Genomic DNA, 19,274 nt, shown 5'->3' with positions numbered 1-19,274 from the left:
TGGTCATTTCTAATCAATTAGCAATTAAAGGGGAAAATAGCAATCATGAACCACTGAGCAAAATTAATACCAATCAAGGATTAATGGATTTCAAAATTGCACTATAGTCCCTTGATCCTTAATTGATATTAATTTTTTAAGTTAAAAGATCAAATTGCCCCTGAAGTTCAAAAAGAAAAAAAGAAAAAGAAACCCTCAATGTCACTGGTGCTAGCCATTGAACAGTCGTCAAAGCCCCTGCCACCGACAAGAGTCATCAACAAATGGTCACCAAAGCTATTAAACGACTTGGTGACCTAAGGTTTTAGGTAGCTAAAGAGTTATGGGAACCCTCATTTAGCCACCTAAAGCAATTATTCTTGAATGATTATTTGTTATTTTAGTAGTGTTACTTATTAATTTGATAAATATATATATATACACACACAAATAATTTTACAAGGCTTTCGCGGGGTTCACATGTTATAGATAAATTTTGCAATTTGGAAATCATCTTAATGCAGTTCCAACAAAAATGGATCGTCTATTTCTATTTCACTTGACTAGAAAATTTTTTGTGTAATTAATGTTAATTGATGTTTATGATTTTTCCTTAACGGGTGTGAAATTGAAATGTATGATATATCTTTCCATTACAAAGTAAAGGATCAAAGATAAATATAAATGAATAAATTATTTCATGAACTTTAGATCCAATATTATCATAAAACCTAAACGTATTTATTATGTAAATTAATTCCTCAACTCTTAAAAATGGTACAATCTGACATTTGTTATTAACAAAAGTTAATTTTGACTGTTAATTGATTAGAAAATGAAAGAAAAGATCTCAAAAATTATATAAAATAACCCAACAATTTTTGAGTCCTTTCCTATAATTTTTTGGGTACTTGCTTGTAATTTTTGGATTATTTGTTGTAATTTTTTTATCCTTTTATATAATTTTTTAAGTCCTTCTCTATCACTTTCTAATCAGATGATCATAGTTAACTTTTGTCAACGGCGATGGTCAAATTGTATCATTTTTAAAAGTTGATGGAACAATTTACATAATAAATGAGTTTAGTATCTACAATATTACTTAACCTAAAAATCAGAAAATAATTTGCTCAGCTACTAATATGAACACTGATATTGCTCTCCACTTGTCTTGGAATAATTGAAAACGTATGAATAACTTGTGCAACGATTTTTCCTTGTGCCGTGACACACATTAAATTGTACTAAAGGGAACTTTGCATCATTACCAAAAGTGAATGCATCATTTTCTACAAATGGTTTAGACAATTTTAAAAAGGAAAAATATCAATTAAAAAAATCCCTAAAAATATTTAATATTTGATAAGAACTTGAATAAATTAAATACTTATTAAAATAATAACTTCACCTCCGTAGACAAAGTTTCCACGATTCTCCCAAGCGTGGAAGTGATAAAATCAACCATGGATGTTTGTCCACTCCTTTAATCCCTGACTCCTTACAACTTTGATTTGTTTCCTTCATAATCTCAACATCTACTAATTTTGCTACTTCACGAGGCAAAAAGGATGCTTGGTTGGAAGTTTTGGAGAAAAGAAAGTTCATTTTGTGACCAGGTCTCAAATCCTTTTCCAAGAAGAAGAGTGCTGTGTTGGGGTTATTATGGAGTTTGGTTTCAGAGCGATTATAAAAATAGTCAAAGTCATCTTTAAGTCGGTCTTTGATCTTACTATCAGGGACGGTGGTGGTGTCAACTGACTTGCCAGAATTAACTTTAACTATGAGCACTTAAAAGAAATTAACTGTATTTGTCAAGTGAATTTTGAAATTCGTAGAAGAAGCACTTATGAAAGGTACAATACTGACCAAATGAGTGGAGGAGATCTGTGATAGATTTAGGAATGGGAGTAGTGGGAAGCTTGGATTTCCAGTAAAGTTCCCGAGGTAAGGCAGCATGCATTGCCACCAATGCAACCTGCAATTTCAGACATTCATACTCCCTCCAGTTCAAAAGATAAGCATTTTCCTTAGCTAACTTCGATTCAAAATATAAGCAACTTAGTACATGTAAAAAAAAATTCTACCATTTTAACCCTTGTATTTATTAACCTAGACATTTGTATGAGTGTATCTCTTACTCATCATGAAGTGCTTTAATATTTTAAAGTAGGGGTAAAAAAAACAGTATATATTCTTTTGGGAATGAGGACTTTATTGATATGTAGATTTTTTTTAAAAGCTGCTTATAGTTTGTACTAGAGGGAATATATAATATATATAAATATATAAATATTCATTCGCATGAGTTTCTTCGGAAAAGGGGGAAAAAGTTGAAGCTCACTGCGAGAAAAGCAACGATGGGTTGGAGTGAAAACTTCGTCATTGGAGAAAACACGTATTAATTGAACCGGCGAATTATTTCAGTTTGTGATAGAAGAGTAACTTTATAGGAATCAAATAGAGGGACAAAGCTAATAAATTATCGTCCGAAGATATGGGACCCAGGCTTGGCTCTCAATTGGCACCGTGCATACGACAATGATCAATCGCATACCCCTCTTCTCTTAATTTATAAATCATTTTTAATATATTTTATTAAAATAAAAAACATAAAAAATTATAAATTTTATTTAAAAATTTAATAAGTTTTTAACTTTATCCCTATTATATATATATATATATATATATTTAATAGTGTATTTTTCTCTCTCCAACATTCAATGGAAGGTAAAAGAAAAAATTTTTGATAAAAATTTAATTATGTGATTATAAATAGGATAAAAAGTAAGCTTCTCTCTTCACTCTATAAATAAAACTAGAAAGATATGTAGATCATATATAAATGGTCAACTTTTTCAAGAAAGTATTAAATATTATGATAATAAATTAAGAAAATTTAAACCATTCAACCAAATATTTTGAATTTCATGATACCGGAGAGACAAGGAAGTTAAAATCAATGTATATTTTAGTAGAAATTGGCTTTCCTCCTTTGAGAGGAGGGCACAGGTGGGATTATCGTAGATCTAAACTATTAAATTGAACTTGGTTGCTTAGATTTGATAATTTTAAAAGTACAAATTGTATTTGAACAGTTCAGATCTATAGTGAAAAGGTAGTAGAGAGAAACCCACCCCATTTTAATAACTGTAAAAGGTTAAGATGCTTTTTTTGTTTTGACATGTCCATATTGGTTACATGATGCGGTACAATATGATATGTGTTCTATGCATAATTTCAACTAAGAACCATGAATGTGACTTAATTATTAGATGGTCCTAAAATAAATCTGAAACTTTAGTTCAATCCAAGAGGACTGAAGTGAAAATAATTTCAATGATAAAAAGACGAAAGCACCATTCACTTGTTAGTTTTGTCAGAGACATAGAATCATTAGTTATTAGTTTTCTCAATTCACTTGTTAATTTACCAATATGAGTTATAAATTATAGCAGTGATGTTGCTGGTTGTCTGACAAACTCATTGAACAATTGATATTCAAGTCTTGTATAATTATTGATAGGTTAATTCATGTAATTTATAACTCATATTGGTAAATTAATAAGTGAAGTAAGAAAATTAATAACTAATAATTTTGCATCTCAAATAAAATTAACAAGTGAATAGGATACTTTAATCTTTTCACTGTTGAAATTATTTTCACTTTAGTCTTCCTAGATTGAACTAAATTTTTAGATTTTTTTAGGACCCACTAATAATTAAATCACATCCCTAGTTCTTAGTTGAAATTCTTCCTATTTTCTATTATGTACTTCTATATCCATATTTATTCATGTCATTTCATGTAACATCTTAGATTTCAATTGCTAGGTGATAAATTAATTATAGACAATTTTGAAGCAAAAAAAAATTTGTGGAATAAAAAATTATTGAGCATATTTTTAGAATTAGAAATTTAGATTATAAGCAAAATAATTTTAAAGCGAGAATTTACCTAAAATAAAATAAATTATACGGACCTAATTTCAAATAATAATATACATATATACATTTATGTATATATAAGAGAAAGTAGGGAGTAATTGAAATATGTGTGCGCGTAAAATATAAGACTATTTATATATATAGATTAAAAAAGTAAGAAAGGATTGTGGTCCCAAGGAAATTGTTTTAAGATCCTAATGGGTAGACTGGTTGGACCACCACCCCCGTACAAAAATGGTTTGGTCTGACTCATTAAATTTTGGAGATCGGCCCATTTTGGATCACTCTGAGCTGAGCAATTTTGACAGAATTAGAGTAAACCCAAAAATCAGAATGATGGGCCCACTTTGAATTATATTTTCTTTTACCCCTGTTTTAGTAATATATTTTTTATTCAATTTAAAAATATTAATATCAACTTTGCTCTAGATTATTATAATAAAATTTCAAATGCAAGATTTTTTTATTAGCATTATATGAATTAAAATTTAGAGGAAAGTAAAAGCATTTGATTTAAAAGAAAAACAAGGTAAATAAAAACCATACATATGAAAAAAATGAGAAAATTAAAATTAATATGATATTACCTATAACATCTTAGTGCATTTTCCTAGAATGTTATATGTTTTTTTGATGAAGTTTTACATATTAATTATACATATACTGTAATAGGAAAAATGTACATATCTTATTTGGGCCAAAATGACAAAAATTTGTCTAAATTGTGCACAATTGTTATCTTGGTTAAGATTAAACTTGAACCTCACAAAATTACTTGTCTTCTTAAGTTTTTGGAGCATTATTTGAAAAGTATAGATGGAGTTAGGAAGTCATTGCACCAAGAAAAACACAGAACAAAGAGTGAGGATTAAGCCTCATCTGAATCTTTTTCGACCTTAACCAACGAGACAGAGAAATAAGCCTCAGCTAGCAAACGTTAGGCCATTGCAAAACCTATACAGAGGAATGTTGGCCGTGGCCAACAACCAATAAGTCACAGCCAAAATGCTATCTGAAAGCATTAAGTTGTGGCAAAAGGTTGTATGCCGTGGCCAACATGTTTCCAGAGAGAGATATAGGCCGAGCATTCACTGAAACTTTGCGTTTTGGAATCAAAATTAAAGCTAGGGTTATATATACAAAATTCTCGGACTTCCAAAGGCATTCTATGATCTCCAAAGGTTCTTGGGGCTAGTTCTATTAGGGTTTTGGGTTGTTGAAGGAGTTTGAATCAATGATTGAAAATTTGAAGAGATTCAATTTTCTTCAGTTTTTCTATTTCTCTTTCCTTTTCTCTCATTTACTGATATGGGCGCTCCACATTTTGTTATTTGAAGTTCTTTTATGAACATTAGTAATTAGTTTTCTTACTCTAGGATTATTTCGAACCTTTGTATCTAGTAAGACCTAATTATTTATCTCTTTTGATAGTTAATGATATATATGTATATATGTATGCATGTATATATGTATGTATTTATTTTATCCCTTGCTTAATGTTTCTAAGTGTTTAATCATCATTTAGTTTGTTGCGTTCACTTGGGTAATGCTTGAGAGAGTTAATTGGATGTAAAACTTGATTAAAATAATGTTATACTTGAAATTTACAGAGGTAAATATATAGTTTTGTTGGTAAAATAGAAATATTTTACTAACCTTTTATATAGTCAAATTAAGAATGGAACTTCAAATTTGTTTTCATTAATCATTTTCAAGATATTTAGAATTTTTAGTGCTTGCAAAAATATTTGATTTTGACTTGAGAATTTTTTTTCAAGTAAATAAGAATATTGGTTTAACACCTGTTTTCATAAAAAATCCTGTTGAAAGGAATTTAATTAAGTTTTATAAAATACAAAGATGAGAGATAATCTTAGGTTCCATCAATTTTCTTTGTTTTTAAAACACTCTTCAATTTAATTTTCATTAATTTTACACAAATTTACACTTGATTTTGCTCAACTTAATCCAAAACCTGATAGTAAATTTTTCACTTTTTTTTTTTGCTTTAATTCTTGTGGGAGCAATATTTTTAATAAAATCTACTACTTATGATAACTTGTGTGCTTGCGATAACACTTAATAGCGAACAACATGTCATTGCCAAACCACTTTGAATTGGAAATGATATTTTCATTATTTTAAATATTTTATTCTCTCTCTCACACGCACATATGCATATAAAATTTTATTTTTTATTTAATTATTATATTACCTGTTAGACGGCCAGTTTATCCCATGAAAATCATGACTCTAAAATTTCTGGTTTGTGGTCCGATCTATTTTTCTATTTAAGTAAAATCATGTGCGCGCACTTTAATTCCAATTCCCGCGGTACGCATCATGCATTTAGCTTGGAGAGAGAGAGAGAGAGCCAGCGTCGTGGGTAATGCAATGTTGATTGTGGAACACACATAGGGGTGAGCAAAATCAAATTGAAACTGAAAATCGAACCGAATCGAATCGAATTTTGTCTATTTGATTCGGTCTATTTGATTTTTCGGTTTGAGTCAGTTTTTTTATTTTAAATATTCCGGTTGATCGGTTCGATTCGGTTAGTAAAATTTAAAATCGAATAGATCGAACCGACCAAATTACATATAATTTATTAATTTATAAATTATATTTAATTTATAAATTATTTTATTTTTATTTTTTATTTTAATAAAGAATAAAAAATAATAACATCACTTGAAACCCCATTTCAGTCAGTCACTCTCATTAGTAGGTGTTGTGATTGGATTATGAGGCCATTATTTGATCATCGGTGTTTATTTGTGGTTGTTTATTTGATTATCCATGCCTTTATAATATTTGGGCTTTATGTCATATGAGTGTAATTAAAATGGGCTCATATTAAAAAAAACGAATAGAAAAAAATGGCCCAATTTTGTAGTGTTGTTTGTTTTAATATTTAAAAAATAGGCCCAATTTTAATAGCCAAATATGAAACTGAAAAACCGAATTAACCGACCGAACCGAATTATCAAATTTCGGTTCGGTCCTTGTTCGGTTTGATTGGCTTGTTTGGTTCGATTCGGGTTTTATTTTCAGTGTTATTCGATCGATCGGTTCTGCACATTTTGGGACCAAACCGAACCGAACTGACCGATGCTCACCCCTAAACACACAGGCCCCGCATAGTACAAAGCATTAAATTGTATGGAAATGGAATTAAGATTGGGTATGAAATTGGGAGTGGAATAACTTTTAACATTATATTTGATACAGGGTAGGATTGAAAAAAAAAAAAGTAATACTCAAGTGAAGCCAAAAAAGAAAAAATTGAGAAAGGGAAAAGACACAATTCTCCCCGTCACCATTTTATGTGCTGCTGAGGATGAAGATGAACATTCACGACTGGGTTCAGGAAAAAACCCAGAAAAACGGAGATCTGAACCAGAAAAAACCAAAAAAGAAATTTAGATCTGTCGAAGATGAAGATGAACTGGGTTCAAAGATCTGAACCCATGGCAAGAAAGAAATAGAGTTCGAAGTCGAAGGATCATCTAGCGAAGTCTCGAAGCAATTCATGGATCTAGGTTCGAAGACATGTCGCCGCCAATGAACTAAGGAAGACAAATCCGACCCCGCCACTAAGCTAAGGAAGTAGTAAATCTGGACCCTGGAACTTCCTCCGACGCCACTAACCAGGGTTCAAAATTGAAGACGAAGGAAATGGAATTCCAAAAGGCTTGAACCTAGTGATGATCTGAACTCGTGAAAACGAAAGAAGATGATAAACTGACGAGGATGATATGAACCCATGGCAGTGAAAGAAGACGACAATGTGAATCTGAATGGATTGTCATAGGAACAAGGGCATTTTGGTCTTCAATGGATTAATCTCAGTAATATTATCAAAGGTGGTGGTACTAGATAATCCCATTAGGATTGGAATTACAATCTCCATTATCACATACCAAACATAAAAATTTAGTATTACCCAATGCCAATTTCAATCTCACCTTCTCAATCCTTCATACCAGAATAGGGCCATATATAATTAAAATATAGTATATATTGCAAACCGTACTACAAGAAAGAGTTTAAAAATACATTATATACAAATTTATCAATATTTATATTTTATAGAGCAATATTTTTAATGACAATTTGTACAACTAAAATTAATTTTAACTAAATCATCCAAACATATTCAATTTTATTAAAATCAATTTTAGAAAATAACATCCAAACATAATTATATTATAACATAATCAACTATAATCAAAATCAATCATATTAATCAATTTTTTTATAATTAGTTTTACCCAACTGAAATCTAAACACATCCCTTTATTTTCAATCCGTCCCTAAATGTCCATTACTAATTTTAAATTTTCTAGTTGTGATTTATAAAACACACAACACACATTATTTACAAGCATATGAGAGAATAAAACCAAATTTTCCTTACTCCTTATCTAATACAAATCAAACCTTGAGGGATTCCAAGGAACACCTCTCACCGTTATCATTAATTATCTACACATTTCTTATTCAAATCAATCCATACTAGGCTCAAGGAATTAATTTGAATCCCAAAATCCCCAATTATCGCCTCTAGTGTCAAGTCGCGGCTATTCAATTCATATCCCCTTACTCAACTAATTCATTAGTGTACGTACAAAGAATATCAATTACCATACATTTACTCCAATTTATCAAAATCTTCCCATTTATGCCTTTTCTTGTATAAATGTTTGGGTCATTCATGTAAATTAAAGGTCATGTTTGTCGCAAGTTTAGTATACTAAATAATTAATTTTTCATATAAATGCTTGGTATTCAAATCTAATGTGATAAAACCCTATCCCAGACTTTATATGTTACTTTCTCAACACATATTTTATTAATTAGAACTAATGGGCTAAATAATTAAATATAATTTCCCTCTTGATTATGGATGACTTCAATTGGATTCTTTCATTTGAAACTCTCCCTCAGTTGTATGATCAAAATCTAATTCAGGTTGCACTTGGATGGGTGGATTTGGGTTGAGAAATTAGATTTAAAATCTCACATTTAAAATTAATAAATTCTATATTTTTTGGTTGGGTAATACAAAAACAATTTAAATTATAATACTAAAATTCTTTGTTTGGATCTTAAATAAACTTCCAAATTTTAAATTCTATGATTAAATTAAAAGGCAACTCAAATGATGTCAGTAGTTCGATCTTAGTCAAAGTCGGCTGTCTAGTCTAGATCAGGGTTGGTGGCCTGGTCTTGATCGGCATAAGCTATTTGATCCCAAACAATGCCTATGAATTACCATGGGACGGTTGTAGTTATCCAAGGGTTGTGGATTGGACCTAGATGACATCACTAATCATTCCCTATTAACAGTGACGTTTAGCACTAGACGATTAAGGTAGATGGATCCAAGATGGTAATCACAAATCAATCCAAATGGTGACAACGATGGTGATGGCGGATCCATACCAGTTGGATGTGATAGACCAGCATCAGACAGTGGTAGTGGATCAACACTAGATGATGATACAGGACAAACATCGAATGACGATGACAGAAAATTGGTACTTAGTAGACGGGGGTGGTAGAGTAAAAATACTTGGAAAAAAATAAAAAAAATTGTGTGACTCGATAATTGATTCTAGATCTTCTTTTTTGTAGTATTTTTGGATCTGCAACTTCAACCATCTTTTTCTTTTTCTTTATTCTTGGTGTCTTTAATCCATAACTTTTAGGGGATCCATGCTTATAATCAATATATTATAATTTTTAGTGACTACATAATATATCGTGGAGGAATTTTTAAAAATGAGTTAGGTTGCCAATTATATACATGGAGAATTTTTTTAAAAATAATTTGAGTTAACTGTTGAGTGTACATATGGAGAAATTTTTATAATTTAATTTTTAACTATCATATGAGAGATGATATTTTTTAATTTCTAATTGGACGTCCATTTGGATGCCACATGTAAACATATGTGGGATTACTAGTAGACTTGGCTCCTCTCCATTTCTTCTCTCTCTTCACTTTCCAACTCTACCCTTGAATTTATTTTTTGAATGATTGAGATTTAACATTTCATAAAATTAATTTTTTAAAAACTTATAATTATGATACTAGATCTTAAATGGTAGTCTAGATGAAATTAGTTATATTTTAAATTTATTTATTATAAATTTTACATTTTAATAATAATTTTATGAAACATTAAATCTCATCCATTCAAAAATAGATCCAAATGTTGAGATGAGAAGTGGAGAGGAGGTGGAGGGAGGAGAGAATGAGAGAAACCAAATCCCTTACTAACTTAAATTAACATCCATTTTTGGCGCGTTAATAACAAGATGTATGGTTAGGCTTTTAATGTTTAAAGGAAGAAATGATCCAAAATCAAATTTAAAATATTAGTCGCAAGTAAACACCTCGAGAGCAAAAGTCACTTTTAAGTTTTCACTGACTGGACATCTAATGTAGATGTCACCTGTAAATTTTTTGTCCAAAGAAATTGGTTAACGGGTGCATTAACCAGAAACGGCCGGATTTTTAAAACATTTTGAAAGGAAAAAAATTATTCAAAATCGAATTTAAAATATACCTAACTTAAGTAGTTGGTGGACCTCTGAGAATGATAGTTGGCTAAAGAACGGTAGTTTGAGGCATTTTTGTCAAACAAAAAAAAATAAAAATAAAAATTGGGTAGACGTTAAACATTCGGATCGAACAAAACAAACACTAATACATGTATTTTTACCTTCAAATTTCACCATCTTCGTCTTTTGGTTCTGCTTTTGGATCTGCAACTTCAACTTCAGTGGAGAGACACAGCGAGGTATGAAGCTTAATTTGCCTTCATCTACACCAAACTCTTTGTTTTTCTCAATCATTTACCATGGTTTTTTCCTATCTCTGAGAAAATCTCCTACCTTTTTCTGCTTATTGTTACTCTCTGGTTACCATTTACTCTCTGCTTCGACCAAGTTTTATGAGACTGATTTTACATGCATCTAAATTATTTGTTATGAAGAACAAAACAAACAGATCTATTCATCTAGACGACTTCAAATTCCAGTGGTCAAAATAGCCACCATGAAAATATTTTGTGCTTCTTATAACGTGATTATCTGTTTTTTTTAATATCTTTTTTTGGTAATAGGTTTACTTTTCTTTTAAAAAAATGTTGTCTATTTCTACTCTGATTAGGGAAGGTATTGCCTCCATTTTCTTGATTCGTTTGTTTCTTGGTATAATTTTTGGATCTTTGTTTATTTTTCTTGAGATGAAAGAGCTGATGAGGTTATTTTAACCGTTGTCCAATTAGCATGCTAAAATATTAATTAAAACAGTAGTACATATATTATTAAATAAGTAAAATTATTGGGCAGTAAATGCATTCCAAATCTCTTAATTTATATAATTCATTTGCACTTTCATTTTTCTGTAGAGATCATAAGATATCTGTAATTCCAGTGTTTCCCTTGCTCCATCTCCAGCTTCAAGAAAAGAGATAGTAAGGTATGATTTCTTTCAATCCCCTCCAGATTACAATAGAATTAATAAGCAAAGGCAATGCAGTAACTTTTTTTTTCCCAATAAAAAGTGAATTTATCATATCAATTTAGTCCGTTAAATTTATTTATTTTTCATACCAATTCAACCCATTTGGTATTTTTTTTTAAATTATCTTGTTATTCATTTAAGTTTTTAAAAATATTTTGATAACTTGACATTTATATGTAGCTAAAGAAGAACAAATTAATCCTTAAATTAATTTATTTTTTATTAATCTAGTCCCTTATACTACATTTTGTTCTTTTATTTTTTTAATAGTTCTTAGGCTCTTTTTTCTACAAAATAATCACACTTCTTTTTAGTAATCTACATAACTGCTATCAATATTTCGTTATCATTGTTAACAGATTTTAAAAGTATGATCTCCTATTTAAACAATAAGGATTAAATTGAAAATTGAAGCAAATTTAAGGGATCAAATAGATAAACATAAAACTTAAAGGATCAAATTGATAAGTTAGGCAGACTTTAAGAATTAAAAGTTTCATTATGATTTTTATTTACAAAAGAACTGATAAAAATAACTTTTAATTATTATCGACTTGACTAAACCATACAAGTAACATTTAATTTGGTACCGTCCCAAACTCATCCATCTCTCATTTGTAATGTATTAGGGGATATCATTTGTTGAAATGACAGAGGTGGTTATCACGATTGCTACCAAAATCTCAGAATATTTGGTGGGTCCTGCTATACGTCATGGATATTACTTGTTTTGTGTTGGCAAACTCACTAGAAAGCTTGAGGAGGAGAAGAAGAAGCTGATATCAAGAAAAGATGATGTGTCTCAATAGGTTGAGGAAGCAAAGAAGAAAACTGAGAGGATTAAACCAGTAGTGGAGAAGTGGTTGCAAGAAGTACAAAGCCAGCTACAGGATGTGGAAAATGATATAGAGATATTAGAGAGAGCCAATGGTTGCTTTTATGACTTTTGTCATATTAGAAAAAGATATGGTTTGTGCAAACAATTAGCGAAGAAGATAGAGAGAATGATTGAGCTCGACAAGAACAGCAAATTTGACATATTTTCTCGTCTTGCTTCACTTCCAACAAATATTACCTCTTCAACAAATATTATGTTGTTTGAATCCACTCAATTGGCTCTCAATCAACTTCTGGAGGTGATGAAAGATGATGATTGCCACATAATATGCTCATATGGAATGGGAGGATGTGGCAAAACAACGTTTGCAAGAGAAGTGGGCAAAAGAGCTAAAGAGTTGGAACTCTTTGATAAAGTTGTATTCACTGTTTTGTCTCAAGCCCTAATTGTTAGAAAGGTGCAAGGTGAAATTGCTGACGTATTAGGTTTGAGTCCATTACTTGAAGAAAGTGAGGCTGGAAGGGCAAAAAGATTATCATTGGGATTCCAAAATGGGGGGAGAATTCTTGTTATCTTGGATGATGTTTGGGGAGTGTTGAATCTTGAAGACTTTGGTATCCTTTCAAATGGCAACCTTAAAGGCTGTAAAATCTTTTTAACTACACGTGTCCAGCAACTTTGTTCTATGATGAATGGCCAGAGGAATGTTCCACTACATCTCTTATCACCACAAGAAGCTTGGGCTTTCTTTGAAAAGAAATCATGCATAGGTGAGGACTCTTCATTAAATAGTGTGGCACAAGATGTTGTTGCTGAATGCAAAGGACTACCCATAGCAATTCAAGCCGTGGCAACAACTTTGAAAGGAAAGCCTCTTGATAGTTGGAATGATGCTTTATATAAACTAAGGCGCTTAAAACCTATTGGAGTTCCTGCAGGTGTTATAGATGCTTTTAAATGCACTCAATTTAGTTATGATGCTTTGATAAGTGAAGAAGCAAAGCGTCTCTTCTTAATGTGCTGTATTTTTCTAGAGGATTATGAGATCAAAAGAGAAGACCTGTTCATGTATGGAGTGGGGTTGGGCTTGTTCAGGGAAGAAGATGATTCATTTGATGATTTAAGGAGTAGAGTAAATGCAACTTTATATCATCTCATTGATTATTCTTTGTTGATAAATTATGAGATGAGAGATGATTGTTTCAAAATCCATGATGTTGTGCATGATTTTGCTAAATAGAAGGCATCCCAAGAGGATTGGGTTGTCATTGTTGATCATGAGAAAGGGATAAATTCCTTGGTATTGGATGGGACAGGTAAAAATTCTTTCGCAATATCTACATGGTCCATTAGAGAGGATCAATTTCTCCAACAATTAAATTTTCCAAAGCTTGAGATTCTATTGCTCAATTCAACTAATTCCTTGAATTTGTCTCAAGCATCATTTGAAGGCATTAAAGGACTCAAAGTTATGGCTTTGGTTAATGAAGAGTACTATTTTCCATTGAAGCCTTTATCACTACCACTATCAACTAATTGGTTGACTAATCTTCAAACTCTACGTTTGGTGTGGTATGATTTAAGTGATATCTCATTTGTCATTTATTTAAAAAGACTTGAGATTCTTGATTTGCATGGGAGTAAGTTCAAGTCATTTCCAAAAGGAATAGAAGAATTGAAAAAATTGAAGATTCTTGATATGAGACGTTGCTCAATTAGTGAAAATTTTGATGAAGGAATTGAAAGGTGTTTGCAACTTGAAGAATTGTATGTGTGTGGAAATGAAGCATTTGTTGGAAAAAATATTGATTCTCATGTGCCCCTTTTGGAGGGTGATCTTTTTCAAAAATTGCATAGGTATGAATTACAAATGTGGAATATGGAAAATGATTCCAATTTTCGGGATAAAAGATACCGGTCATGTCTATACTTTAGAAAGTTATATATCTCCAACATCAGTATATGTGTCAAGAATTTAATAGCGAAAGCAGAATGCATTCATTTAAAGAATCTTCATGGAGGATGTAAAAGTATCTTCCCAGAATTGGTTGGAGCTGTGGGAAGCATGAATAATTTGATTGAATTTTCTCTTCTTCATTGTCATGAGATTGAATTCTTCATTGCAAAAGTTTCTTGCTTTCATGTTGACAAGGTGTGTAATTTGCGGAATCTGCGACAACTTCTCATTAGGGGATGTCCAATGTTGACATCACTCTTACCATTGACAGTTGCTCAATCTCTATCACAATTGGAAGCCATAACAATAAAAGGTTGTTCCAATTTGAGGTATATAATAATGAAAGGTGAACATAATGCCACGGATGGAAGGCAAGAAGTATTTCAAGGATCAAAAAGTTCTAATTTCATATTTCCCAAATTGAAGAGCTTGATTGTACAAAATTGTGACAAACTGGAATACGTACTTCCAATTTATTGTGCTCAAAACCTCTCACAACTGCATAAGATAAGGATTGAAAATATCTCTCATATGAAGTATGTGTTTGGCAAACATGCAAATGAGGATCTTTCAACCAATAAGCAGAATGAGATACAGATCATGCTTTCACAATTACAAGAGATAGTTCTTGAGCACCTCACAAATCTAATTAGTATTTGTCCAGAAAATTGTTGCCCAATTTTGCCATCCTTAAAGCGAATCACATGGGAGAATTGTCCCAAGTTGTCAAACATTGTATGGATCCTCACTCTTCTCATTTGATTTGTTTTTATCTTTCAATAATGGTTTATGCATAATTATTTCCTAGTTTGAATTATGGAAATTGAAATTTAGAAATAAAATACATATATAGTATGATTCTTACAATTATACATGTTATATAATCTTTTCACTATTTTATTATCTAGAAATTTTAAAAAACATACAATAAAAATCCAATTCACCTAAAGTTTAGAAGTCTTTTACAAATATTTTAGAAGATTTTTTTTTTTTGCATAATACATTAATTTTACAAACTATATAAATGATAGTTTAGAAAACCCCTTCATCTATTATTTTGGTGAACAATTTATCCATATCTACCCTATAAAACCATGTACAGCAAGCCTTATCTTCTTCTTTTTTCTTTGAATGGCTTATAAAAAAGTTCATGCTTTCCTTGAACTCATTTTCTCCTTTTCTCTTTGGTTTTTGTTTTAATGAACCGATATGCATGTTTAGCATTTTGCTTTACTAAAAAAAAAAAAACAACTGATCTTTGATATTTCTCATTTTTTTATTATACTTGGGATTATTATTAGAAACATTCTAGCTATTAGTGTATCTTTGAGGCCCAAGTCTCACTCCAGCAAGAAGGCCCAAAATAACATTATAAAAGGCTCATTATGTCAAAATTGTATGTAGAATATTCACTAGACTACGTGTAATGTTTTGCTCTTATCTGATTGCACATGTATCACATGATGTAATGACCTCTTATTAACCACACTTAAACCAACTTATTAAAAACTAACCATCTTAAATAAGAGACTAGCTAATAAGGACAAAAGGGGTGAAATGATTATCACATATTAATTTTGGAATATTTTAAATCTTTGGGATCCAACACAGTTAAAAGTAAAGGTTAAAAGTTAAGACCCTTGAATAGTATTTAAAATCAGAGTATAAAAGGTTGCAAAAACATGGAAAAAGGTTTGAATATTAGAAATGGGTCAAAAAGGGGGAAATAATTGTTTCAACACCTTTGGGCAAATCTACCTTGGCAAAGGCATTTGTTTGTCATGACTTATGGCACATAGGCCACTAGACACAACCAAAAAAACAACACATATGCCACTATTAAGTAAGCATTCTGCTGCAGTGCCCATAGTAGAACAACATAAATATAATAGCAATGTAAATTCCAACTTTTGGGACATTTAATTTTTAACTTAGACCTCCAAATAAGGTGATTAAAACATCCACATGTAGATAAATAAATAAACTAACTAATGGCTCTAGTTTCATCCTAATTTAGAATCAAATGGGGATTTTAGACACTTTGGGTAAGCACCCACATATTACTATAATCTCAAATCAATCAAGTGCATCGATCACCTAACTCTTAGCCAGTAACCTTGATAAACAATCATGCATCAACCACATCCATAGATAAGCATGCAAAGACTCCACATGCATCAAGGATTCAACCATCAATCATAAATCACACTTGCATTATTGGCTCTCACTATAAAACCATAAGAAGGCCATAATAAGGATTGCCCAAGTCAACATTTGGGCTCATACAAATGCAATAGACTTTCTAACAAGTACAAACACCTAATATTGGAAATACTAAGTATCATATTGAATTATACAGCTAAATAACTACATATTTTACTTATGATATTAAATGTCCTTATTCTTCGATGCTTTCCCTTTAGTCTTACTCTTAATATTTCCTAAAAAAATGTTAATAGATGAGAGTGAGATTATACAATCTTAGTAATCAAGACATATAAATTCAAGCACATAAAAGTCTAACAAATACAAACACATAAGGCAAATATTCACATTTAACTTTCTATTGATACGTAACATATATCATAATACTTTTAATCATTAATCACACGCCATATAATTCAATGATGATAGTGATGTATGATCATATGCATTCTATCTTTATTCCTCTTCTTATATCTTCTAATTGAATCCATGAGCTACCAATCATATGTGACTAACTCGTTTGACTGGATTAGGCCTGCTCTCCAATTGCGAGGGGTTATCCATCCAAGGTACCCGCTCCCTACTTTTAGATCATGGATTCTTTCTTCCTGAATTACTGGGTCATTATAGTTGCTCAACCCCCATTGTTCCCCATAAGAAATCGATGATCCCAGGTAGCATGTTCACTTATATCATTCCTAAGAAAAAATGGACATAAATGCACTTTAATATATACCCTACTAAGATTTACGCTTAGCGGTTGGCATATTTGATTAAAGTGAAATATGCTTATGTTATTCAATAACATGTCATAAGTGCAAACTTGATTAACTTATCTCATAATCAAGTATAACCAATATTTAATCCCATGCCATAATCATATATTCATGCTTATCTTAATACCAAGCATTCAGTTAAGCTTATATTACTACTTAATCATGAAACTCAACTCATCATTGTTCATACTTATCATTATACTAAGTATTCACTTAAATATATATTACAACTCAATCATGAAATTCAACCCATTGTTATCTAAACTAATTATAATATAAGAACTCACCATAGCAACATAATTCTCAATCATCAATACCAACATGCTTACTATTCATATTATCAAATTTATTGTAGTTAATAACAAACCACTCATACATGCAACAATTATTATCTATAAGAATTTAACTCCCAATTACCTCCATTTTTAGGTTACCACCCCAAGAATACACTTTAAATTCTGAAGGAGCTTCCTAATAAGTATAAAATGCTCTAAAGTAGTCAATCTACAATTGAAAATTAACGAACATTATTAATGACTAATCTTTATTAATTAACCCTAATTATAGTTAAGGCCTTAAACCCTTATTAATGTGATTAAGCAAAATCAGTCACATTTTTCACTTCCATTAACTTATTTAACCACCAATAAATTTAATGCACACTACTAAGTCATTATATTAGCTTAAACCTAATTAAGTAGATTTAAGGTTAACTTTAAACCTGTCATTAACAACTATAATTAATCACTGCCATTAGCAAATTAAAAACTTAAAAGAGCAACCCTCAGACTTTACTGAAGTTATTAAAATGATAGAAATTATCTAAGAATTCAGATAATAACTTTACACCCCTTAAACATGGAAGAAAATACATAAGAGGGAGAGTAGATGAAGAAGAAAGGCTTATCTAAAGTTTAGATGGCCTAATAATATCCTCAAGATGTGTAGATAGCAAATCCTAGTAAAGAACTCTCATTTCCTTTAAACCTCTTTGAAAACTTCCTTCTTTTTTGCTACCTGAAATGCTAATATGTGAATTTAAAATTCACTATGTCTACCTTGACACATAATGCCATTCATATTGATTGATTGCCCAAAATGGCAACCCTATTCTAGATGAAAAAATTTAGGCTCAAAGTGGCCTATGGCTCTTCTAGTCCCCTTCTAAGCCTCATATAAGATCCAATAAACCTAAAGGCCATCCAATTACTCCAATTAATTAATTACCTTAATTATTTAAATTTAATTGATCTTATTTTAAATTTTGAGATGTTACACGTGACACCTCTCGATCATAATAATGTATAGACGCTTTACTCTGCTATAATCATGTTTATGGAAGATAATACATAATATTCATTATTTATGACTTGTCACCTTCATATGGTATTAGAGTAGGATGACTACAACCAAAGGTTTTCACTCCTTATCTTCCAATGCCTCTATTACTAGATCTTTTTCTTCCTATCCTTCTCATTTCATCTTTATTAAGTTTACACATGATAACTATGCCATTTGGAAGGCTCAAATGGTACCTTATCTTTATGACCAATAGCTTTTTTCTCTTATTGATAGATCTTATCCCCCTCTCCTTGGACATACTTCTATAGGAACTCTTAACCCAAAGTACATTAAATGGTTCTAACATGACCAATTAGTTCTTTCTATTATTATTTCATCACTTTTAGAATCTTTAACCGGTCAAGTAATAAAAAAAAAGACTTCACACACTATATGATTATCTTTTTTAAAAAATGTTTGTTAATAAATCTTAAGGCTAATTCCTTCAACTTAATCACTTCTCTAAAGAAAGGCAATGACTTCATTTCGCACTGCTACAAGAAAGCTTTATTATTAGTTGACTCACTCATTACTGTAGGAAAGCCCATTAATGACACTATATTTATCACCTATTTATTCAATGGCCTTGTTTCCAATTTTGAATCTATTGTGGCATGTTCCCTCTACTTCCAAAGACTTACTCTCAATTTCACATTTTTGTTATGTTAACTATATTTTTCTAGAATTTTATAC

The 19,274-nt window shown here is 30.8% G+C and overlaps 1 protein-coding gene across 1 annotated transcript; it reads left to right on the top strand.

Annotated features, from left to right (window-relative positions):
• The first annotated feature begins 10,637 nt into the window (after positions 1-10,637).
• Positions 10,638-14,860, top strand: LOC129318915 (disease resistance protein At4g27190-like). The gene is made up of 3 exons (XM_054963920.1): positions 10,638-10,736; positions 11,349-11,419; positions 12,094-14,860. Exon 3 carries the CDS (start codon positions 12,469-12,471, stop codon positions 13,540-13,542), a length of 1,074 nt encoding a protein of 357 aa, XP_054819895.1. The 5' UTR covers positions 10,638-10,736; positions 11,349-11,419; positions 12,094-12,468; the 3' UTR covers positions 13,543-14,860.
• Positions 14,861-19,274: the final 4,414 nt, after the last annotated feature.

The sequence above is a fragment of the Prosopis cineraria genome, unplaced genomic scaffold, assembly GCF_029017545.1.
Source record: "Prosopis cineraria cultivar Desert tree isolate PC_DT_omini unplaced genomic scaffold, ASM2901754v1 PC8, whole genome shotgun sequence".
NCBI lineage: Eukaryota > Viridiplantae > Streptophyta > Magnoliopsida > Fabales > Fabaceae > Prosopis > Prosopis cineraria.
The sequence above is the reverse complement of the archived record's forward strand: the minus strand, read 5'-3'. Positions and strand labels throughout refer to the sequence as shown.